Genomic DNA, 25454 nt, shown 5'->3' with positions numbered 1-25454 from the left:
AGGCTGTGCTGGCACTGGGGCACTGCCAAGAGCTGCATCCTGCTCAGTGAGCCAGCAGGCAAACCCAGCCAGGCCTCCCCAGAGGGATTCTGGCCAGCAGCCACAGAGCCACACAATCATTTAGGCTGGAAAAGCCTCTCAGACCATCGAGTCTGAGTGCTCCCCAGCACAGCAAATCCCACCACTAAACCACGTCCCCAAGTGCCACATCCACGTGGCTTTGGAACCCCTCCAGGGATGGGCACTCACCACTGCCCTGGGCAGCTGTGCCAGCGCTGGAGAGCCCTTCTGGGGAGGAAATTTTCACAAATTTCCCACCTAAACCTCCCATGGTGCAGCTTCCTCTTGCTGAGTGGCAGGTATCAGAGAGGAACCAATCCCCACCTGGCTCCTGGCAGGGAGTTGTAGGAACATTTCCCATGGCATAAAGCTCCAAATCCCATTAGCCTGAGAGACAAGGGCTGCACAGGCACAAATTGTCACAGGGGAACAGTCTGGGCTCCTGTAGGTGTGGTGGGAAGGAGCAGCTGGAGGAACTGAGCCCAGATAAAGCCATCAGAGCACAGGAAACTTTGCCTCTCATTCTGAAGGTGCTGAAAGGAGCTGGGAGCCCCACGAGAGGAGAGCTGTGTGTCACCAGCCAGCTGTTAGCACCAGGATGGGCAGAGAGCAGCTTTTAGCACAGCTTGACTGGAAAACACTCCCAGTTCCATTAGGAGGAAGCCAGGACTGACCTGCTTTAACAAGAGGCCAACCATAAACTCTGGGGTCACTTGTTCACACAATGCTTGAAAGGCAAATTAGAGCAGCCAGATTGTTTTTCCCCCACTAATCTCAGCTTCCTGCTTTAGTGCTCTGCAGCCAGCCAGGGAAACCTGTGGGACAATCCTGCCAAGGATTGGGCAGCATGGTGTGGAAAGCACAGCTCTCCCAGCCTCAGGCCCTTCCTGGGTCCTGCCTTGGCTTTTTAGACTCTTTGCATCTGGTTTCTGAGGGGTTTTATCCATTCCACAGCAGAGCAGCTCCCCCAGCAGAGCTGTCAGTGCAGAGACCCCTCACCTGTGCACAGGTGAGATAAGAAGCCTTTTGTCAGCACATCCAGACTCCCTTGGAAGTGGTGCTGGCAGGTTGGGATGAGGGTGGGATGTTCCACATTCCTGGATAATAGAGCTGCTACCCCAGCCCTGCCCAGGGACCCACTCTAAGTTTCATTCCTGGGCAGAAGGTGAGATGGGACACAGGGGTTGCAGGATTTGGGTGGCAAAGGCAAGCAAACCAAGAGGGGACAGGACCTAAACCCATCCCACTAATGTGAGTACTGCCAGGAAAAGGGCAGGAACGTGCAGCTGCAGAGCCCTAACATCAAACCAAGCTCCAGCTGTCTCCAAAGTGACCCTCTCTGTGCCCTTGGGTAAGATACTGCACATTAATGCCTGCAAATCTGATTATTCCAAGGCTCTTACTGTCCCCATTCAACAAACAAGTTCATCCAAACTGGGATAAAGTATTTGTGCTCCTTTCCCAGGAAAGTTTCCAAGATAGTAAAAAAAGTGTGTGAAGAATTTGGTGTCTCTATAATTCCTAGAGCTTTTTGTTTAAGGAAAAGCCAGGAGCCCACGTGCTGCCCCAAAAGTTGTGTAAGGAGCCCCACACCCAACCTCCAGCAGCGCTGGGGACAAAGAGAGGCAGCAAAGGGGACAAGGGGTGCTGAGGGCTGGGGTTTATTGGCTATCCTTAGCAGCAAAACAGTGTTCTTAAATACAGGGATGAAATCAATATGTCTATTTTAGTGCCAGTTTGCTGGGGAGGGGCTGGGCTGCCTCCCCCAGTGCTCACTGCAGCTCTATGTGATGACGGTGGGCCCCGAGCGGCCGGTCCTCTCGTGGAGCTGGGAAAGTTTCAGTGCAATGGAAATGAGGGGTGCCAGCATCACCTGCAGGGAGCAAAGAGAGGCCTCAGAACTGCAGAGCTGCACACAGAACTGTGCAGCGTTCCCACACTGCATCCCTCAGCACCCAGACCAGGCTGGGACACCCAAAGCTCAGCTCTCCCGACCAAAGGCTGCTTTGGGCATGGGGGATTTTCAGTCTTTTTGTCAATTATGGCACAGTAAGTTAGGCACAAAGAGCCCACAGAGCGTTTGCTGGGGAATACAGACTCAGAGACTATCCTGAGTTGGAAGGATCTCCAAGGATCATGGAGTCCAGCTGCTGGCCATGCACAGACACCCCAACAATCCCACCCTGTCCCTGGGAGCATTGTCCAAACACTCCTGGAGCTCTGGCAGCCTTGGGGCTGTGACCATTCCCTGGGGAGCCTGGGCAGTACCCAGCCATCTTCTGGGTGAAAAACCCTTCCCTGATATCCAGGCTAAACCTAAATACAAGAGGAGGATTCTTTTCCTGCAGTGCCCACAAGAGCTCAGCAGCATTTGTACATGATGTTGCAAAACATTTACTGAACTCAGAGCAGAACGGGGCAGTCTCACCTTAGGTACAGCTGCATCCTGTGATCCACTGATTTTTTTAAAGCAGGCACAGGGGTAACACAGACAGGAAAACTGTGCTGTGGCAGAGGCAGCTGTGAGGGATTCTCAGGAATACTTGCTCCAAACTGAGCTTTTTAAAATAATCCTATTGATATTGGCACAAAAGATACAAACCTCTGACTCTCTAAATTCCTGTCATCTCCACAGATCTCCAAGCAAAACAGGGCTTAGAAAGGGCTGACTCAGGCAGGCAGCAGTGACAGGAGTGAGGTGCAGCACCCACCTGTGGGTCTTGGTTGATTTTCTGAGCATCCTTCTCGTAGCTGTCGATGTAGAGGCGCACGGTGGCCCCCGCGCTGCCGGTGCCGCTCAGCCGGAAGATGATGCGGGAGCCGTCGGAGAAGATGAGCCTCAGACCCTGCTCGGGGCACGGAGGGAGGGAAGCTCTCAGCTCTGGGACCATGGGTAGCCCAGGGGTGTTCCATGATCCCCATGGTGCCTCAGGTTTAGCTTTTATATGTTTCACATTCTGAGCTGCTTTAGTGTGTAATTCTGAGATTCGTATTAGGGGATGGTGAGCTCTGTGCACAGAGCAGGGAGACAAAACAGTTCCTGCTCCAGCTGGGCACCAAGGACAAATGATCCAAATCTCAGCCCCAGAGCACAAACAACAGCAGAATCAAGAGAGAAAAATAAGCATGAGACTGCATAACCTAAAGGTAAATTTGGACAATTAACTTGAAGATGTAAATGGAGCAGAACTTATAAAAGTGAGAGACTTTGTAACCAGTTGACCATTTTGTGACCATTTCAGTTCATCTTGGGTGCAGCCCTGGCTGGGCTCTTGGGGTTTATTGGCTATCCTCAGCAGCAAAACAGTGTTCTTAAATACAGGGATAAAATCAATATTCCTCTTTTAGTGACAGTTTGCCAGAGGAAGGGGCTGGGCTGCCCCAGTGCTCACTGCAGCACGGGCTGGCTCTGTGTGATGACGGTGGGCCCGGAGCGGCCCGTGTAACCATTTATCCTTTTAACAAATCCTTACTTTATTCTTTAACTCTGTCTAGTCTCTGTTCTAGGTCAGCCTTCACAGGCATCACCCTGCATGGCTGTGCCACACCTGCGCCATCCCTCCCCTTCAGGGACCCACAGAAAGCTCCTGTGCTCCCCTCTCCCCACTCCCAGAGGGATTAATGCCCATCCTAACCCACACTGCAGAACCTGAAACAAGAGCCAGACACAGCATTCCCAGGCACTGCTCTAGATGGAAAGAGGACATGGAGGAAACAGTCCCAGTTCAGGCCAGGCTGTGCCCACCTGGTTCCTGGAGACGCTGCCATCCACGGGGTCGTTGTACTCGAAGTTGTCAGCTTTCTCCACCGTGTACACCTTGTCCCCACTCGACAGCTGCTTCCCCACGAAGGAGCGGTCGAACATCACCGCCTCCAAATCCTTCATCATTTTGTTGGCAGCATCTGCATCCACCTCCTCATAGTCGTACCTGCACCAGCACCACACACAGGGATTAAGGAGGGAGGATGCAATGAGTTGAGATGGTTTGGGATGCGCTTCTCAAGCTCTGGGGGTGTTCTCTGCTCCCATCCAGGCAGAAAAGGCACATCCAAGCACCAGAACACATTGCCCAGAGAAGCTGTCCCTGGATCCCTGGCAGTGTCCAAGGCCAGGTTGGACTGGGCTTGGAGCAACGTGGGATAGTGGAAGGTGTCCCTGCCATGGCACTGGATGGGCTTTAAGGTGCCTCCCTACCCAGCCCAGTGTGGGATTCTATGGAAAGAGAGGAGGATCCATGTGCAGCACTACACACACATCCTCGGGATGCAGCACAGCATATCACAAGCATTTGGTGCCAGGAGATGAAAGCACAAAGTGCTGTCTCACACTGAGTATCACAGACTGAGGGCCAGGGCCAAGATCCAACTGCCTGGCAAGAATTTCCTGCAGTTGTGCCCCCAGCACTGCACCAGCTCCCTCGTGGTTACTGTGAACACCCTCAGTGCATCCCCCCAGCAAACTGCAGCTGTGACTGCAGCAGGAAAACATCCAGTGCCAGCTTTGATGTCCCTGCCTGGGTAGGACAGGCAGCAGAGAGTGGCTGGAGCCCACTCCAGGACCCCAGAGTCCACATTCCCATTGCCAGCAGGATTTGTGCTGCTGTTTGCTGCCTGACCTGCCCAGCCCTGCACTCAGCCTGCTCTGCACACATACCTCAGTGCTAAAAGGCTGCCTCTTTATCCTAGACTTTGGCATTTTCCCCCAGGTTTCCATGACTCAGATGTGTGCTGGCTTTTTGGTGAGTTGGGGGGAAAAAAGAAAAAAAAAAAAGGAGAGACAAGTTCTTTCACTTGGCAATTTGAGACAGAATTTTCATGTAGATCTTCCAAGCTGAAAGATTTCTGCCTAATGCTTTCACAGTGTTCCCGCCTCTGCTTGTGTGCAGGCTGGTTCTCATTCCTTCCCTTGCCATGTCCCATGTCTACTGCAGCTTCAGTTTGAGTATTTGGGGGCTGGACAGGAACTCAACCAGGTAGATAAGAGCCACGAGGCTGGGCATCCATTCTGTGAGATGCTGCTGTCACTGAAGATATCACAAATTAACTTGTGACATGGGGCCTCAAGAATACTGATCCCATGGCATAAATTACTCTTGAAGGAAAAAAATCTCAATTAAAAGGATAAAAAAGGTGCTTTACAAGTATAAAATGTCCAGACTTTGGTAGCAGGTTTAAATCTGGAGTAACAATCCAAAGCTGGACACCACAAAGGGCTATGGTGAATGCCAAGTGTTTGGGGAGTGGAACGACACAGGAACAGCCTGATGGCGACACAGCGGTGCCCCCAGGGCTCTGCTCTGCACAGGACAGGGAATGGGAGGTGTCAGGAGCACTTTGCCCACCTGGTGAAGAAGTTCCTGCCGTACTTCTGCCAGTGGTCCTTCATGATGTCCTCCACGCTCTGCTTGCGGGCGGCCAGGATGGAGAGCCAGGCCAGCACTGCCCACAGCCCGTCCTTCTCTCGGATGTGGTCAGAGCCTGGGGGAGCCACAGCACAGACACAGCTCCCAGTTCCCACTCCTCACACCACAGCCCCACCTGGTCTCCTCTCCCCATCCCCTGCACAGCACTTCCAGAGCTCCATCCCTGCTGTGTTGTTAAAAAGGGTCAGATCTCATCTGCTCCAGCCCAAGTAAAACGCTCAGCATCTTTTAACACACACACACACTCATTGCTCACACATCCTTAACTCTGTTCCAAGGAAATAAAAGGGAATGCACAGTAAAAAAGGCATCAAATAAAAAAAAACAAAAGGCAAATGCAAAAGAGCAGCTTGGGAGGGAGAGCACCAACAAGAACATCAACTCCTCAGCAGCTGTTGTGTCCTGCCTGCCAAGGAGCACCCTGGCATCATCTCCTGGCCCAGCACCAAGGGGAATGTCATTCCTCCTGAGGAACCACACCCCAACAACCCCAAAATCACCTCAGAACAGGGAGAGGAGCAGCAGCCATGGGGCTGGCAGCAGCAGGGCAAGGAGAGGCTCCATCCACCTGCAGAGAGCAGGAGAGCCTCCAGCCTGCTCTCACTGGGGGCTGGAACAGCCCCTCTCCTGGTTAAAGGAGGATTCACAGAGTGGATCAGGTTGGAAGGGACCTGTGGGGCATCTGGTCCAACCTCCCTGCTCAAGCAGGGCCATCCCTGAGCCCAGGATTTTTGATGTTTCCAGTGAGGGAGACTCCACACCTCTCTGGGCGATCTGTCCCACACAGTGAGGAAGTTCCTCCTCGTGTTCAGGTGGAATTTCCTGCCCCAGTTTGTGCCCATTACCTCTCTTTGTGAATTCCCCCAAAGCTGGCACTGCCAGGAGAGCAGGAAGCAGCCAGAGGCAGCCCAGCCTTGCCCTGGGAGCACAGTGGGATCACACAGCACTGATCCCTTGGGAAACCTGAGAGGTGCTGGACCTTACACAGCCCCCAAATGAAATGGGATCAGATGGCCCAGAGCACACCCAGCCCACACTCGGTGCCTGTGGCCAGCCAGCTCCACCCTGTGCCCCACACATGCAAAGTTTTCCCCTTCCTGCTCTGGAAAACCTCCAAACAGGTATTAAAGAAATGCCAGGAGCACTGCAGAGCAGCCATGGCACCCTCTGAAGGAGTGCCAGAGTGGGAATGCTCTGGGAAAGGGCTGGGGCAGGGCAGGGGTTACGTGGTGCACAAATCCCACTGTTGTGGATGTGGCCATAAATTATCCCCACGGTCCCTCAGGGTGGAGAGAGCTGGGCAGAGGTGATGCAGAGGAATGCTAAATAAACACCAGTCCCATGTGATGCATCAACTTATAGCTGGAATAAAATACCCAGGGAAGCAAGCAGGAATTCTGTCATGTCTCATTACTCTAATTGCTGCTGCACTCCAGTCCCACTGCCCCACAGTTTATTTCAATTTTTACTGGGTCTTTGGGCTGCTCTTTCACCTCTCTCCCTTTCAACACTCCCATTCAGTCCAGCTCCAAACAACTCCTCATTAACTTCCTATCAACCAACCCTCCTCACCCTTTTCACTCCTTTTTCCTTCCTGACTGCATTTGCCACATGGGAAATCCCCTTTGCATTTTAGGAGAGTCCAACTCTCCTGGGCCCTTTCCCAATCTGTTCCCCCAAACTCATTCAGCTCCCACCACCTGGATGTGCTGCTGCCTGGCCAAAATTCCAAACCCCTCTCTCAGACTGGAATCACTGATTTGGGAGGCAGTCCCTTAAGGATGGACAGAAACTGAGCTTGTTGCTCTTACAAAGGTGGAAACAGTTTTGGGGAGCTGCTCATTTGAGATCAACTCCCATCAGCAGCTCCAGGAATTTGGTTTTATTTACCTCCTGAAGCACCAGTGCCCTCTCATTAGCCAAGGTCCAGGATATAAACTGAGCACATGCTGAAATCACTCAGGGCAAAGCTCCAGAATCTTTCTTTACTCATTATTTACTTCAAGATTTCCTTACAGAGATACCAGGTTCTCTGAAATTCACCTTTTCTTCCAACCCACAGCCAAATCCCAGCCCCACATATCAGAGTAATACCTGACTGTAAAAATATTGTCCCTGGAGACTGCTCAGCCCCACAGAGCTGTGATTCCATTTCCTCAGCCCCAGGAAAGCTGGGCTAATCCTCTCCTGTCAAGCTGTGCATTCCAGCTCCACAAAGCACTTCACTCCAGGAATCTGGGGGTTTAAGGCACCCACACACAAGCTAAAAGGTTTTTCTGGGGTGGTGGTAAAAAAACACACAAAGTTTGAGTGAGAAATTCCCTCAGGACCTTGTGCCTTGCATATCCCACCAGAGATGCTGAGAGAATAGGAAAAACATCATCTCAGGGAGAGTTCAGACAAAACTCACTCAGCCTTTGTGCAGGAATCAGATGCTCATTCAGGGAAGGTCCCATTTCCACAGGGGAGATTCCAGGGAGGGCTCAGGAAATGCAGAGACCTCCTGGGAATCCTGACTGTCCTGAGCACCCTGCTCTGACCTGGAGCAAATCCTGCTCCCATCCACTTCCCTGCACACCCCCAGTAAATTCCTTGTGATGTTCACTTGGTTTCTCAGTGACTCAATAACTCACTTAGACTGTTCAAAGGCAAGTGTTAATTTAAACTTTATAAATCATACTTTGTTTCCAGAACAGGAAAATGAGGGCCCTATTAAGCTCAGAGATTTAATAGTGACCTGAAACCTTCCCTAATAAAACTCCGTGCTCCAAACCGTATTTCTTTCCAGAAATGAAAACATTGAGAAGGTTTTCCTGGCCACCAGGAGTTGAAAAATACATTTAGCATTGCATTTAATCCCCACAGACTCAGTGACCGGGCTGCTAAAGAGGCCCCCAAACCTCCACCTCCATGTGCCTTCCTGGAGAACTGGAAGAGAAGGAGCTCCTACCTCACAAATCCTTTAGCATTGTGTTCATCTCCACATTAATTCCTCCAAGCCTTTTTTAAATATTTTAATATTTTACAAGTATTAACAACTGCAGATGAAAGATAAATCCCAAGCTCTAAAGAATAAACAACTAAGAGGAGGAACACCACCATCATGGGTGATATTGGGAATGCTGACTTACCAGTCCCAAAGCTTTCCTCTCCACACAGAGACAGTTTGTTGGCATCCATCAAGTTTCCAAAGAACTTCCAGCCCGTTGGAGTCTCATACAAAGCAATCTTTGTGGCCTGGGCCACCCTGCCAAGGTAAGAAGGCCAAGTCACATCCCTGGAGTCTCAGTGTTCCCAGGGGAAATGGGATCAGCAGCTCTGCTGGGGTGCCACTGAAGACAGGGGATGCCACTGCTTTGGAACAATCCCTGTATTTAGAACAATCCCAGTGTGATATCTGGGAGATGGGTGGGATGTGCATTTTCAGAACAGATACAAACACACAGCTCTTCAAAGCGATTTTAGGTTGCAGATCTCAAAGCATTTCACCAAGAAAGCATCACTATCAAATTTAAGGAAAAGAAGGGTAGAGAAGGTAATTTGTTTGGGATTATCTGTAGGGAAAAGAAAGGGCCAAGAGCTCAGCCCAGCTCTGCTATGTCCCCAGGCAGGGTTTAACCCATCAAACCTCACTGTTGCCCTGGCACTGCTGCACTCCTCACCAGAGCAAAAACACACGGGACAGGTCAGGGTGAAACCTCAGGAAAGGGGCACAGCATGCCCACATGGCAGGGCTCTCTGCCCTGTGCCTGCCCACAGGGGTTGCTGTTGCCTGTCCACGGCCCCGCTGGTGGGCACACCATGCCCTGGCAGGGCTCCCTGCCCACAGAGGGGGTTGCTGTTACCTGTCCAGGGCCCCGCTGGTGGGCATGCTGCGGGCCAGGCCGCGCACCCCTGTCTGCTGGAAGTAGGGGATGCTGAAGATGTTGGCGGCGATGACGGCCACCGAGTCGGAGGGGTTGACAAAGAAGCCGTGCTTGCCCAAAATCATGTTCCGGTCCTGGGGGAGACAGCACAGGCACAGCTCAGCCCCCTGCCCAGCCCATAAACCCAGCTCCCTCTGCCCAGCCCATAAACCCAGCAGTCCCCAGAGATTTTCTGAAATAAACACAGAGCTTTGAAGAAGTTACACAGCAGCACTTCCACAGTGTTTCTCCTTCCTGCTGATTTTTTCAAAGGTTTAAAGTTATTAAAATACAATAATTGGGATTATTGATACAGTATCCAGCTATTTCTGTGGTGGTTCACTTCACTCATGATTAGAGAGAGGCAGAGGAAAGGTGCTCCTCAGCCCCCAGAGGTGGTTAGAGGGAAGGAAGGGGAACTCCGAGCACTCCTTTACCCCATCTCCATCAAAGGCAGCTCCAAAGTCGTACTCTCCTGTCTTCATGGTCTGCACCAGGTCAGCAGCATAGGTCAGGTTGGGGTCAGGGTGGTGGCCCCCAAAGTCCTCCAGGGGGGTGCAGTTCACAGCTGAATTTGCTGGGGCTCCCAGCTCCTCACACAGGATCTTCTTGACATAAGGGCCCACAACTGTCTCAGCAAAACAGAGGGGAAAGAGCTGGCTCAGCCCCCAGGCAGCTCTGCACCACCCACCTCAGGCTGCTCAGTTTGGGTCACTTTGGGTGCTTTGTGGTTTAGGAGCTCACATCAAAATCCATCCCATCCCTGCAGGTGTGCCAGGCCAGGCTGGACAGGGCCTGGGGCAGCCTGGGACAGTGGAAGGTGTCCCTGCCCGTGGCAGGGGTGGAACTGGATGAGCTTTAAGATCCTTCCCAGCCCAAACCATTTCAGAATTGTATGAAACATTTCACAGAATCCTAGAATGTTTTGGGTTGGAAGGGACTTTAAAGATCAGCTCATCCCATCCCCCAAAACACAACGCTTGACAAAAGAAAATAACACAAGACATAAAAAGTTTGCTCCCAAAAAGAAAAATCCAGTGGGTTACAAACCAAACCCCAAACTTGCAATATACATCCCTGTCTGGGGTAGGTGACAAATCCCCAGAGACCCCTGACCCCACAGTGCCCAAGCCCAGCCCTTTTACCCCCGTGCATGGCATCAATGCGAATCTTGAGCTGGTTCTTCCCTGAGAGCAGCTCCTTCAAGGCACTGAAGTCAAAGATGTTCCTCAGCATGCTGGCATAGGCTTCCACAGAGTCCACAATTTCCACTGGGAAAGAGAAGCAGACAGGGATCAACCCTCACAGCGTGGAATTGTGATAGCCAAGCCCTGCTGCTGTGCTGAGGGCCCAGCTCAGCACAAAGCCCCTGAACATCCCAGAATAGGGACAGCAATAATGGGGCTAAATTAGCAATTTAATTACAGGCTCTCACTGCTAATCAGGTCACAAGTGGACCTACAAAATCAAACTCTGTTCCCACTTAAGGCTCCCTGGACATCCTTCAAGAGGGATCAATCTCACTTCACTTGAATTTAAAAATATGTATATAAAATCAGATCTTTAATTTCCACCAAAGTCAATGGGAAGTGTGAACTTCATAGTTCAAAAAGTTGCACCTTTGCAGCCAACATAAAAACAAAATACAGCATAAAAATCCCACTGTAAAGAAATGGAGACTGAGAGAAATACCAACTTTTATCATCTTTTAACTTTGTTAATTACAAGCACCAGGAGATGGTAAAAAAATACTTGCTGTATTTTTAAGAAGTCTTTTTCTAATTTATTTTCATATTTTACTGCTGACTCAGAAGAGTCATATGTGAAATGTAACAGCTTTCCCACTCATGGTGACAACTTCTATATATGAAACCATGGAAAAAAATCAGTTGAAATATTAAACTCTGCAATTTTTAATTAGGAAAATGCACTGTAACTGCATTTTTCTGTTTTCAAGTACATGTTTGCCTTGCAGAAAAAACAGCCTTTGATTTTAGGGAAGTTTGATGGATGAAGGTTTTGCTACTTCTGTTTTGATTATATCAATCAAAATCAATAAATAAAGGAATGCCAGGAGCAATGTCCTCACATGATTATGCAACAGGTGAGAAGGAGAGGTCAGAATGGCCACAGAAACACCCCAGTTCCTCACCCTTGCCAAGAGGAAGAACATTTGTTTACCTGTAAATGGCTTAAATTTGTTCTCCAAGTCAAACTGCTGCTTCCCAATGGTGCCCAAGTCCACCTGGAGATCTGGGCAGATTGCATATTCCTCAATTTTCTTGCTGATTTGGAAAATTTTATCCGTGATGGCTTCAGGAGCAGGACCTGCAAAATGAAATGGGCAAAGGGAAGATGTTAAAGAATCCAACTGCAAGAGGAGTGACCTTGAGGAACAGAGCAAGGACCTGGGCTGGGAATGGAGAGGAACACCAGGGAATGAGGGGAACAGAGCATCACTGTCTCCATTAGGGAAAGCACTGCTCAGGGTGCTGATTCCTGGGATGTGAACAGAAATGTGGATTCTTGGGTGGTGTTGGAAATGGATTTGTAGGGAATTCCCAAAGCCTGGCAGAAGGCTCACACAGTGTGCATCTGTATGCAAACCTTGAGACAAGAAATGATGACTTAGAAATGCCATGGAGATGGCAAATGAATTAGAATTGCTGGGAGAGAGATTAAACTAGAAACAAATTTCAAAGGGTGGCCTTGCAAATAAGACTAGGTACTTTAGAGAAATTGAACTATGAAAGATGCATTGTAGTAGGATCCATGAAGAGTAATTTTAGATGATTGGCTTTAAGGCATTTACAGCATGGGGTGACTGAAGCTGATAGGCCAAGAGATACTTATAATGTATTGTAATTAGGGAATAGTTTGCTTCTGATTGCGATGGTGTGAATTATAACATCTGTATTGTCTCACCCTTCACATGGAACTGAAAATGGAATAAAAGCTTTTAAGCACCTCTCAGTTACCCCATCTCTGGGTCAGACAAGGCCTCAATCACACAGAGGGACGCAAGAAACGAGCAATGATAGCAGCAGTGAGCAGGAGGCAGCAGGGAGAGGGCTGACCTCCGTTGGCAATGTTGAACTTGATGCCGAAGTCGCCGCTGGGCCCGCCGGGGTTGTGGCTGGCCGTGAGGATGATGCCCCCGATGGCCTTGATCTTGCGGATGAGGCAGGACACGGCCGGCGTGGACAGGATCCCGTGCTGGCCGATCACCAGGCGCCCGATCTGCGGGGAGGAGCACACACAGCTTCAGGGAAAGCCCAGCCCACACTGGTGCTGTGGCTGCAGCTCTCTGGCACGGGGAGACACGGGCACTTCCCCAGGCATCCTGCTGGGAAAGGCTGCGAGAGCAGCAGGGAAAAGAATGAGAAACAATTCTTACCTTAACCTGCTGTACCTGGTACTGTGCACTTATGGAATGTGTTATGGAGATTTCTTTACCAATTAATTAACCAATGGTGAGGGTCTTTTAATTAAAGGACCAGTCAAGTTCACGTGTAGCAAAATAGGGTATAAAAAAGCAATGGGTTTCGTAATAAAGAAAATTAATCAGGCTTCTGCTCATTTACATAACTTATTGCCCAGTTCTGGCCCGTTGCACTGACAGAGTTGGAGGTTTGCACAAACAGGATGGGACTGCTGGGACACGTTCCTTGAGCTTTATGAGCATCAGTCTCATTGCGTGGTTGAGACAATTGAAAGATGGCAACAGCTCCATGTCCTGCCAGCAGCAGCCAAAGATTTCTTTGGTACAGAGCATTTAAAAAACTTTCTAGCCAACAGCACATTGTTAAAGTTTACAGATAATTGTTCTAGCCAATCACTAAAACCACACATACACCTGCTTCACACAATGCTTGTTTTTATGTTTTCTATTAACAATCCACAATACTCCAGTATTAGGCTTAAAACCTTCTACTGTCTTGCTAAGCATATTTTCTGCAGTCTTAAGGTCTATCTTAACCAAGCCTAAAACTCAAACTGTTGTTTCCTGTCCTTGCTTGCTGTGCTATTGTAACTTATCTACTTTCAGCTAGCTCCAAGTTCTCTGCTCTTTCTGTTTCTGAGGCCTGCTTACACAGCTTTCTGAAAGTCTTCTCACCTTCACTATTTCCCACTCAGCCCAAACCCCAAACTCTGCCAACAGGTAAAGCACAGCCCTGCTCCTGCCACAGCTCCCCATGGTGTATCCGACCCCGCTCTGTTGGAGCATTTTCCTCCATGAATGCTGCACATGGATGTACCGAAGGGCTGGCATTAAACACCACAAAACCCAGCATTCCCTCTTGGCTGTGGCCTCAAAATCTGCCTTCAAAACACACAGCGGGGCAGAGAGAAGCCAAAAGAACATAAAACTTGAACATCCTGGGAGCAGCTGCAGATTCCTCCTCCTTCCCATAAATCCAGGGATATCTCCAAGATTGCATCCAGAGCAATGTGCTGAGCAATACAGCCCCTTCAGAGTCCAGGCAATAAACCCAGAGGAGCAGAATTCCCTGGAAGAACACACTCCTCCCCGCAGCCCCAGATGAGGTGAGAGGATTTAAAACCTCACCAGACCCCTGTGCACCAACTGAGAGGGTCAGACCCAGAACAGGCAGGGGAAAGAGGAGGGATTCCATTCCATCCCAAGCTGGAGCAGCAATCAAGAGCAGCATTCCCAGGCTGTGGTGGGTGCTGAGCCAAGGGCAGGGATGGCTGTGATTCCTGACCCCTGGCACTGCCAGGTGCTAAGCCCCAGCCTCGCTGCCCATCAGTTATTGCATGGTCCAGCTGTCACAGCCCAGCTGCTGGCAGAGCTGCCCCTCCAGAAAATAACAGCAGAAATGGGAAAAAAGCACTTTACAAACCCAAACCGAGGGCCTTGCCCACAGCAGCTCACACTGGAGCCCTGGCTGTGCCCACACACTGATCACACATTTACTGTTTCATTTGAAGCAGGGTTTGCTTTGCCCCATTCTCAGACAAGTCCTGTGCTTTATTCCAGCCTCCAAACCTTGCTCCTTCAGTTTCCCTGAGAACTCACAGGACCTCCAGAAGCTCCTCTCCAAAGCTTCCCCTCCTGCTCCCCAGTTTCCCTGTGAGGGTGACGTTCTGCAGCACCCTGTGCATCAGTGCCCCAGGAATGCTGCAGAGGAAGGGGAAATAAGGGATTTTCCCTGCCAAAGCAGGCAGCAGCTGCAGGAGAGCTGGATGAACACATCAAATCCCCTGTCCCTGCCTTCCCTGCACACCTAAGCTGCAGCTTTTCCCCACAGCAAGGAAGGAAGGGAAGAAACAGAAACACTCGTCTTCATGTGAGCTGCTCTGAGATTTGGGTCCTCCGTGGCTTCCAGAGGTTTTCAGCTGCCATTCCCCACCCATCCAATGCTGAATCCTTTGAGGTAGGTTGCTCGGTGTAACAATGTGCTGAACGATTTACACTTCATCCTTTTTGAGTCTGGGGAATTTCTTATGAGGAAAACCTCAGGCTGCAATGATGGACAAACACCTTTCATGGATTTCTCAAAACAGACCCACTTTGTGCACAAGTTTGTGTTACAGCACTTCCAAACCACCCAGGCAATAATTCCACACTGGTTTTACTGAGAGCCCCATGAGGATGCACACAGGGACCTCCTGCACACTGGGAACAGCTTTTCCAGGCCATGGAAGCTCCAGGATGTCCCCAGCCCACCCTTGCAGCCCTTTCTGTGCAGGAGATGCAGCCCAAGGCACCAATCCACACCCTGAACACAGCACTGACAGGCACCAGCCAGACTGAGGAGAAAAATCCATGGAAAACACCCAAACCACCCCCTAAATCCCATTTAGGCAGACCTGGGCCCAGTGCTGGAGAGAAAAGTCTGAGCAGGTGGAGATGAGCCTGATCTCCCCTCACCAGCAGATCTGTCCTGGTGTCAGGCACTCCAAGCCTGGCTCTGTGCACATTTCCAGCTCTTCTGCTCTGCCCATACACTGATTTCAAAGGAAGACATTCATCTGTAATGCCTGAAGATTTTTTTCCCCACAAGATTTTAAAAATAAATGAATAAAATTCTCTCATCCTATTTTTCCCATTCACTATTGATTACACTGTCCTTGTCAGGTTTTTTGTCAAACAAACTCCTAAAATCCAGGTCCCTTGGCACAAAGTTTGCTCTGCAGAGCCTTTTCTTCTTAAAAAGCAGAAGGAAACAAAGACAAAAGCCCATGGCATGAACCATGATCTACCACAAACACACAAGCCTCTTGCTCTGCTTCCAAAACACAGAATTCCAGCACAACTGAGCTCCCTATAAAGGCTGTCACTCACTTGCTGACTCTCATATCAACTTTCAAAGGCTCCCTAAGCATTTATCCCACAGCCACAACTTACACCTGGTGAGAAAGGCAGAACATGGTTGTTTCTTCTCCTTTGCCACTCTCATGGCTCTCCCTGTTAGTCCATTTCTGAACAGTATCAGGGGTTTATATTCTTGTGCAAAGACTGAAAAACCCACAGGTGCCAACAGCTTGGGGCACGTCAAAGCACAAAACAAGGACACACAAACCCCAGCAGAATTTATTTTCCTTTCTCCACATGTATTCTCTGCCCAACTGCAACACTTAGAGTGAAAAAACAGTAATTTCTGTACTCCCCAGCTGATCAGCCATTAAAAACATCACTCTTAGCAGTTGAATAAAGCCTTTGGGGCAATTAAATCTCCCAGCGCCTAATTTCTGCTGGATTTCTGCATTTCTCAGCCACACCCCGCAGGAATTCAGCCGTTTAACATTTACCAACCCCGTTGGCAGCAGCCATTTGGACAATCAGTTCCACTGCAGACTTATTGAGGTACCTCCCATCGCCTCCAACCACCAGAGAGGCTCCTTGGCGATCCCTTAGGTCTATGGAAAAAAAGATACTCTGGACAAAATTCTGCAAATAGTTCAGCTTGGATTCAAAGAAGAAGGTCTTCCTCCTCAGGCCGCTGGTTCCCGGTTTCTGGTCGCCGTAGGGAGAGGTCGGCACCGTCACCACAGGCAGGGGAGCGTCTTCCATGGCCCTTTGTCACACAGGTGCATTTAAAAAGCCAAATATGGCAAAATTAACCCCCAAGCTTGACACAGCAATGGCCCACCTATGAGGCAGGAGTTCGGGGGAGCCGTTGAGCCCCCAAAAATAGCTCCCTGCACCTTCTGTAACCGAAGCCGCGTCCTCGCACTTGCGGCGGGGGATCAATGTCAGGGAGGAGGCACAATTCCGCGCCGCTGTCCCTCGCTGTAAAGGATTGCTGCTCTCTCTGTCACCTCCTGGTGGCCACAGGCACTGCTCCCGGCCGTGCCGTGGAGCCCAGCAGCGTCGATCCGTGTGGATCTGCCTGGGGCAGGGAGGTGGGAGCAGCCCAGCCCCGCTGGGATGTGCTTGCCCAGTTCCACAGGGCAGGGCTGCGCGCTGGGGCTCTGGAGGCAAACTTCCAGCAGGATCCTGCTGGAGCTATTTTGCAAAGTCTGGCGAGTTAAAGGTCACTCTTAAAATGGAAGGGAACAGATCTGTTACCTCCCGTTCGCTCATGCGACTCCTGCCCTGACAAGCTGACTTCCCACGGCTCCCCGAAGCACAGGGAGAATTCCCAGCAGGAGCAGCTGGGCAGCCTTGGGCTGCAAAGCCTCAGCTGAGCACCCCCAGCGAGTCTCACCCAGATTCAAACCACAAAAAACTATCAAATGTTTGGGGAAACTGCATCCCATAACGCTGCTCGTTGTGGGACAGCCTAAACACAAACAGAAGAGACTCGGATCCCAAAAAACTGCTGTGAAGCCTCATCTTCCCAAGCATGGGGAAGGGAAATGAAGGAAGGGAAGGCAGTGGAACTCCCATCCCTGTCAGTGTCCAAGGCCAGGGCTTGGAGCACCCTGGGATAGTGGGAGGTGTCCCTGCCCAGGGCAGAGGGAATGGGATGGGCTTTAGGGTCCCTTCCCACCCAAACTACTCCATGATTCTAAAATCAGCCTTTCCTCCAAGCCTTTAACAAAACTCAGAGTCCTCTGCCTGGGCTGCTGGAAACCATTTATAGATATCACTGGGGCAATTAAAGAACAGACACTTGGTAGTTATTCTGTTTGTCCCACCATTAAAGGCAGCAAAAAGGAGACGTGTACACACAGCTGAATTGTGGCAGGTCTGAAGGTGCTCAGGGACTCTTTCCTGTGGTGCTGATTCTGTCATTGCTGCAATAATTGATATATTTTCTTCCAAAGAATGTCACAGAACCATAGAGTTTGGAAAAGCCCTCTGGGATAATCCAGATAAACCCTAACCCTGCCAAGGCCACACTGACCATGTCCCCAATCCTGGTTTATCCATCAGCACATTGAAATGGAGTTGGATAATTTGTGTGACCCAACACACCTTTTACCCCAGCAGTGAGGCTGCCTGGGATACACAGCACAACTGCTTTGTGTTTCATCCACCCACACCATTCCAGCATCCTGCAGCTCTCTTTATTCCCGTGCAAAGGGCCAGGTTTCCCTCTAGTGGCACAGAACCCAAAATCCAGCTCCCAAAATTGCACCTGGCAGGAAAAGGCCTCAGCAAGCTCTTTGCCTTCTGGCTGCCCTGGGAAATGCTATGGCATTAAGTGACAGGAGGAGGGCACAGGACACCCAGCAGCTCCTGTGACTGCACACGGGATGTGCTTGGGTTCACTGGCAGGGAAAAGCCCAGGGAGGGTGGGAATTGTGTGAAATTCAGTGCATGTGGAGCAGACAGAGGAATCAAACTAATTAAGGGCAGGAGTGTCGTTCATGCAAATGTTTATGTTCATAAAGTGAAGCACAGTCTAGTAAATGAAATATTAAAATGATATAATAATATATAATAAGTATGTTATATATTATTGTAATATAATATAAATATATCATTATATAAACTAATATAGATATAACATGAAATAAAAAATTAAAATAAAAATTTAAAATAATTAATAAAAGGTACAGGGACAAGGACAGCCACACTCCTGGGGTGCTCCCTGGCTCCCAGGGCTTTCCTGCAACATCTCTTGGGACAAACTCAATCGCCAGTCACTGCCTAACCAGGACTGCTCAGGGGTTGGGGATCACACAGCTGCCAGAGGACTCAGAGGTGCAAAATGTCACCAAAGGTGGGTGCTGAGCACCTTTGCATGGGCAGGGACTGGGGAAATGTCCTTTGCTCTGTGATCTGGGAGGCTTGGCTGGGTGAGTGCTCATTGCAAACCCCTCAGGTCATCTGCTCCCTCCCCACAGCTGGACCAAGGACACCCAGGTCTCCTCCTGGAAGTTGATTTAACTTGTTCTTGGAATGTTTTTCTCCAGGTAAGCCCTGCCAGTGCTTAATTAGCCTTGCAGCTGGAAGTGCTTCCCTGCAATCTGCTGGCACAGCAAACAAAAGATCATAATCCTCTTCCTGGCAGCTCCTCACTAAAAGTCCTCTGGCATCAGGGCTCTGAATGCCCTCCCTGCTACAGCAAACAGCCCCAGTGTTTGTCTTAACAGCTTTTCCTTGTGCTCCTGTTCCCTGGATCTCTTATTCCCCATGGCAGGTGGAGGCTGCTGAGGGAATCTCCCTCTCTCCACAGCCAGCCTGGCACTGACAGGGATATTTCCTAAGCCAGCTCTCCTTTTACTGTCCTGCACTTCACACACACAAGAGCAGAGTTAAAACTATTAACTAACTGTTAAATTTAATGATAGAAAGACAAGACTGTTCTGAGAGGGCTTAAATTCATTAAGCATTGCAGAGCCACAGCTCCTGCTTTGCCTTAATTCCATGGTCCCTACCCATCCCCTCTCCCTGAGGGAGCTGTGCCATCTCTTTTGGGAGATGGAGCCTTCTTCACCTGGAGTCTTCCTCAAGCCTGAGACCAGGGCTAGGGTTAGAGCCAGACTCTGCCAGTTCCTCACTCTGACACAAACCCAGCCTTCCTCCAAGCTACAATTTTATATGTAGGCATTCAGGCAAGAAAAATAATTGTGGGTGGAACCCACCATGGAAAGGTCAAACTGAATAGTAATTCCCTGTTCACCCTTGGGTTAGGCTTCTCCAAGGTCCAGGGTGCCCTCTCCTCCTTTCCTCCCCATTCCTCTCCCGGGTTTTTGTCCCCATTCAGAGGGCAGATAAAGCCAATGTCCCCTCTGTGGGGCTGTGTTTAGCTGCAAGCTCCCTTTTCCAGTTTTGCAGGAATTTTTGACAGCAAGCAGCTGCTGACAGGCATCTCCTGCTCCTTTTCTGTGCTCAGTCAAGACACTCAGCATGAAGTCCTGGGCAGAAATGGAGTAAAACCACTTTACACTTCATCTGTGACTCCCCTTTAAGGCAGAATCCCGTTCCCTTAGCTCCTGCCCTCAGAAATGCTCCAGTGCTGGTGCTGTCCCTGCACATCGGCCATAAGAGGGTGCCAAGAGCCCTGCAAATCCCTCCTGAGCAGCTGCCAAAATCTGGCACTTTCTGCCCAGGATGACTCTGGTGCAGGCAGCCACTGCTGGGAGTGACATTTGGTAATGCCAGGACAAACGGAGCACCAAAATTAAATATATTGCAAGTGTGTTATTGGCCATACAAGGAGAGCTGCTCCCACTGCAAAATGCTTTGTTCCTATTAGGAATTAATTTAAAATCCGAGTTTGAAAGTTGTTGTAGAGATTCCAGAGGGCAAAAAAGGATATTTGGCACCATCTCAAGAGCACAAGTGCACTCACATATGAATCAGTCGAGAAAGAAGAGACTGTTCTGTTCCTACAACAGCTGAAAAGAAAAGGGCTGGCAGGGCTGGGAATGAATCCCCATCTCCAGGTTTGCCCCACTGGCAGGGGCTGAACTTTCCTTTCCAGGGAAGCATTCACCAGCCACCAGGATTGTGAAACCTTCTGTTCAATGGTCACACCACCTCACAGCACACCCAAAATCTGCACTTTATCGCTGCTGTCCTGCCCTGCACCAGGGAAAAGGAGAGGATCCCAGCAGCATTCCCTCAGTGCTCCAGGATTTCTGGCTCCAGCCTGCTGAGATAGAGCCCCTGGCCCTGGGTGCTCTCAGAAATCTGCACCTGAACCCAAAATACATTTTCCACTATCCCAGGTGGCTCCATGCTCTGTCCAACCTGGCCTTGGACATTTCCAGGGATGCAGGGGCAGCCACAGCTTCCATGGAGATCCTGTTCCAGGGAACAATTGCTTCCCTACAGAATGCATCAGGACTGGCTGAGGTCAATCTCCCACACCCAGACCAGATCCTCTCTGAGGGCGAGTGCCCCAGCTCAGGACCTGTGCTCCTGGTGAGGCTTTATTTCCTGATTTTCACTTAAACCAAACTTCTTTTAAAACCAAGAAGTGATGTTTTTCTGGATAACTGGATGATCCTGCCAACTGTGTTTGTCCTCTACCCATCACATCTGCTGATTATTTTGTTATTCTGCAGCTTGTTCTATGAATATGCACTATAAGTGTGCATGTTACACTTTTATTACTTCAGAATTCTGGCAACTTCTTACTGATCTAAGCTATCTCTTTATTTCTAAAATACATTTCAGCTCCTCATCTGAAGCATGAATCAATATTTTGGCCAGCTCAGGGTCATGACAGGATGCATTTCTCAATCCTGGTGAGCTCAAATTTGGAATAAGCCCTGGACAGCAGCTCTCCAGCCCAGCTCCCTGTCCCAGCCTTTGCCCTGACAAGGGGAAGGCATTTCTGCCCTGCCAGCCCAGCCCCAGCTCAGGTGTCTGCTCATGCACATTGTCCCAGGAGATTACAGCTAAATCCCTGGTAGGATGAATTGCAGCTCTGCCTGCTGGATTTGCTGAGATTAACTGCAAAGCACCTTAGCTCTTTGCTCTGAGCTGGAGTTCCATGAGTGCAGAGTTTAAAATTCCAAAGGGGCACTGAAACTGGACAACCTGACCACTTAATCACCTTCCACTGTAAACTGACATAAGCCAATTAACTTTACAGGCCAAAGGAGTCTAGGCTGGTGTAAAAAGAGGCTGTGAGAGCTGCTGCAGCTGCTGTCTTCTAAAATCCACATCATCTGCAGCCAGGAAATAGCCACAGTGGTATTTATTTCCTCACTTCAGATATCACATCTCAATTTCCCCTTCTGCCTCTGAGAAAAACAGTAACATAAGTCAGAAATTGAGGTTTTTCCTAGTGGCCTGGAGGATCCAGCATCACCACATCTCACCCTGGTTGCTTTTTGGAAGAACTTTCTTTAGGAGCATTTTATTTTGATGGTTTGAGTCCCAGGAGCTTTTACTCAAAGGGAAGATCTCAGTGGGAGCTGGTCTGGGAGCTGTGGCAGAACAGCACAAAGAAAAAGGGAGCTACCAAAGAGAGAGTGATAAATAAATGCAACAGGTTTGAGCACTTGGTTTCTCTGGGTAACTGAGGGGAGAGAAAGGTTAAAGCAGCCAAGGCAGGAACCCAAACTTCCTGGGGGAGAGAGAATAGCATTTCTAATAAAAGCCCTGTTTGTCCTGCAGCTATAAAACAAAAGCAGGCACTGTTTAACATGCAAGGCACAGCCTGGCACTCCAAACACCTTTCCAGCAACGTGCCTGAGAGTGGCAGCTTTGAGCACTTGGAAAAGTGTTCAGTTAGGAAGGAACCAAGGGCACAGTAAATTTGGGGAGCAGCAGGTGACAACGTCACTGCATCAGCCTGGTGCTGGTTCTATCATCACACCTGGATTTACAGTTTCTGCCCTTTTTGACATGAAATTATTGCACAGCCACAATTCTGCTGATCAGTGATGCTCCAGCAGGACCTGTGAAGATCTGATTTGTGGAATTTAAGAGTCAGACTCACCACGTGGGAATAATACCAAAGAAAGCTGGCACACAGGCCAAAACAAAGCTGGCAGGCTACACTGGATACCAGCTGGGAATGGCAAACAATTTCAGTTTACTCACAGAAATGCAAACTTTAAAATAAGATAAACACCCCTTAATCTCATAACTACTCAGTTTGTAGTTGCAACTTAAAAATAAACACTTAGTTCCATATTAACCATTCCAGATGGAGACAAAATTCAAGCTAATTTTAGCATCCTTTGTTTTTATGCTGTAAAACTAAAGATGACTGGTTGTGGTCCTCATGTCTGTCCTGTGCCTGGAGAGCACCGTTCAACCAGATCTTAAAACCAGGTGATTTTAGAGCATTCATCAACCACCTCTTCATCCTCAGGACCAGAAATGCACTTCTCCAGCAGTTTTGTTTTCTGAGTATTACTCAGCTTTTCTCAGCATGAGGCTGCTGAGCTTTCCCCCCAGACCTGGCTGCTACAACCAGGAGATGTTTGAGCCCCAGCACCTGGACAAAGCCACAGCTGCAGGAAGAAGTTTCCATGTGCTGGTTCCTGTTCTGCAGGGTACTTTCTTACCATGAGTGAAGATGTCCATCCTTCTCTTTGAAGGGCAGGAAACTTCCAGTCGCTTTATATTTACTATGAAGAAAGAGGATTTTAGGAGACTTACTTAACTACACTGTGGTAACCACCAGGGAACTGATATTTGCAATTACAGAGAAACCCCACTAACCAAGCATCCCTCAAGCACTCCAAAATACATCAAAATTTATTTCAAACCAGTGCTTTGCATTTGCTAAAGAAACCCTCTGGTTTTAGTCACCTCATTTCTTAGACAGTTTTGCTACTCTTGAGTTTGGCAATGCCTGCACTGCCTTATTTAGGCCAGAGATGCTAAAATGTAGTAAATATCTGTAATCAAGTTCTCCACCTCCCATTTTTCCTGCCTTTCCCCAACATTTTCTGCCTTCAGAGCCAATTCTGTGTCAGCACTTGGAATTCACATGGATGAAATGCTCCAAGGCAAATTCCTGCCGGCAAGGGCAGCCCTTGGGACCCGCTGCTGCAGCTCTGGCAGCGAGCTCAGCTCTGCTCCTACGTGAGGGACTGCACGGTCCAGGGGAGGATCCGAGACATTCCCGGCCCTCCAGAACACCTCATCAGCCCCCAGCACGGCTCCAGCCCAGGCCTCTGCTGCTGGATGGAGCTGAAGTGTAAATGATGGAGAGGCCGGTGCCTGGAATGCTGCCACAGCCCACCAGGCCCTGGGTGAACATCCAAAAAGCTGCACACACTCAACAGCTCATCCCAGGGAACAAGTTCCCCACTCTGCCTATTCACAGTGATCCACAGGGATCCTGTCTGCGTGGGCACTCGGGCAGGAATGCTGCATATTCCAACTCCAACCTCCTCCCAGAACAAACAAATAAAGCAGTGCCTGCTGCTTTGCCATCAGGGAAGGCTGCTCTATCCATCACTTCCAGAGGTGCATGCAGCATCCCAGGATGCTGGGCTATAGAATCAGAGGTGAGCAGCTGTCACACATCACAAAAGACAAATTTCTACATGGCTTAAAAAAAGTCCAAACCAGTTATTTGCTTCTTTATGCCTTAAGAAGGCAGCAATCACAAATTATTATTTTTTTCCCTAAGTCAGATATTTAGAGGTGTTGGGGGACGTGGGAATTTGAACTAGGTAACTCTAAGGTTCTACCCTAAGCACCAGCACCCTCAGCCCCTCTCTTTGTGGTCTATGAGGAAGAATGTTTGCTGCTGGTGCCTCAGGAGAAGGGGATAGTTTTCCTTTGGAAAAGAGTAAATGTAGGGGAAAGCCTCCCTCTGCAAACTTGACTTCAGCACATCTCTCCCCATCAGTATCACACTCCCTGCTGGGATTCCCTTGGGCTGGACTAACCCACGGAGGAATCCCCCAGCAGCGAGAAACATTCCAATACTGTGGAAGGGAACGCTGCTCCCTCCCAACACCTCACAGCCGGTCTGTGTTTTAGCTGGAAGCCCCAACCACAGAAGAAGTAGGAATTAGAGCAAAGTCGTGTTTGCTCCACACCTCCGCCCTGGCCAATGTCCACTCTCTCCCGCAGGCAGGCAGAGGCTGCCGGGGGGGTTTGCCTGCCCGGACCGCGAGCTGTCCCGTCAGCTCATCCATCTGTCACTCACCGCGTTACTTCCACGCCGCGGACACGCCGAGCGCCAGCAATTTCCGCCGGCTGCGGGTGGGGAGCGCACCCGGTGCTCACCCCGGTGTACGGAGGGACCTCACACCGAGAGCTCCCTCCCGCTCGGTGCTTACCCCGGTGTATGGAGGGACCGTACACCGAGAGCTCCCTCCCGCTCGGTGCTTACCCCGGTGTACGGAGGGACCGTACACCGAGAGCTCCCTCCCAGCTCGGTGCTTACCCCGGTGTACGGAGGGACCGTACACCGAGAGCTCCCTCCCGCTCGGTGCTTACCCCGGTGTGTGGAGGGACCGTACACCGAGAGCTCCCTCCCAGCTCGGGGCTTACCCCGGTGTATGGAGGGACCGTACACCGAGAGCTCCCTCCCAGCTCGGTGCTTACCCCGGTGTACGGAGGGACCGTACACCGAGAGCTCCCTCCCGGCTCGGTGCTTACCCCGGTGTATGGAGGGACCGTACACCGAGAGCTCCCTCCCAGCTCGGTGCTTACCCCGGTGTACGGAGGGACCGTGCACTGAGAGCTCCCTCCCGGCTCGGTGCTTACCCCGGTGTATGGAGGGACCGTACACCGAGAGCTCCCTCCCGCTCGGTGCTTACCCCGTTGGCGGCGGCGATGCGCACGATGAGCTGGATGGCGTCTCTCATGTAGAAGCGGCCGTCGCCTCCCACTACGAGCGTGGCGTCCTGGCGCTCGGCGGGCGGCACGGTGGCCAGAATGCTCTGGATGAAGTTCTCGGTGTAGTTGGCATTGCTCTGGAACACCGTCACCCGCTTGCGCAGCCCGCTGGTGCCCGGCTTCTGGTCGCCGTAGGGCTTGGTCTGCACGGTCACGATCCGCACCATGGCCGGCGCCGGCGGAGTTCCGGGAGCCGCGGGGGAACCGCGGCCGCCCCGGCCCCGCGACCGCCCCTTAAAGGCACCGCCCGCGGGTGGCAAACGTGGCCCGGCCCAGCCCCGAGCGCCTCCGTGTCCCCGTGCTCTGTTCGACCCGAGCCATGGAACCGTGGAATGGTTTAGGTTTAGGAAAGAGCTTGAAGGTTTTCAAGTGCTGCCG

The 25454-nt window shown here is 50.4% G+C and overlaps 1 protein-coding gene across 2 annotated transcripts; it reads right to left on the bottom strand.

The window, feature by feature from the left end:
- Positions 1-1705: 1705 nt before the first annotated feature.
- Positions 1706-25295, bottom strand: PGM1 (phosphoglucomutase 1). Of its 2 annotated transcripts, none has more exons than XM_058809017.1 (11): positions 24998-25295; positions 12466-12628; positions 11570-11716; positions 10534-10659; positions 9826-10016; positions 9329-9483; positions 8615-8730; positions 5403-5538; positions 3806-3989; positions 2772-2906; positions 1706-1933 (listed from the first exon to the last, which is right to left on the bottom strand). In XM_058809017.1, the coding sequence occupies exons 1-11, from the start codon at positions 25241-25243 to the stop codon at positions 1844-1846; spliced, it is 1689 nt and encodes a 562-aa protein (XP_058665000.1). In that variant the 5' UTR covers positions 25244-25295; the 3' UTR covers positions 1706-1843. The 2 variants fall into 2 exon arrangements, with proteins under 2 accessions (XP_058665000.1, XP_058664999.1); XM_058809016.1 differs by lacking the exon at positions 24998-25295 and adding an exon at positions 16170-16470.
- Positions 25296-25454: the final 159 nt, after the last annotated feature.

This window comes from Ammospiza caudacuta, chromosome 7 (genome assembly GCF_027887145.1).
Source record: "Ammospiza caudacuta isolate bAmmCau1 chromosome 7, bAmmCau1.pri, whole genome shotgun sequence".
Lineage (NCBI taxonomy): Eukaryota > Metazoa > Chordata > Aves > Passeriformes > Passerellidae > Ammospiza > Ammospiza caudacuta.
The sequence above is the reverse complement of the archived record's forward strand: the minus strand, read 5'-3'. Positions and strand labels throughout refer to the sequence as shown.

Bases quoted from the DNA above. Each gene is read 5' to 3' on its own strand.
- PGM1 (XM_058809016.1), bottom strand. From the start codon at position 16,427: ATGGAAGACGCTCCCCTGCCTGTGGTGACGGTGCCGACCTCTCCCTAC. The intron at 12,629-16,169 runs GTTGGTAAATGT...TCCTCCCCGCAG, and splicing joins AAATGGCTGCTGCCAACGGG to ATCGGGCGCCTGGTGATCGG. The intron at 3,990-5,402 runs GTGGGCAAAGTG...GTGCTGGTGCAG, and splicing joins GGCAGGAACTTCTTCACCAG to GTACGACTATGAGGAGGTGG.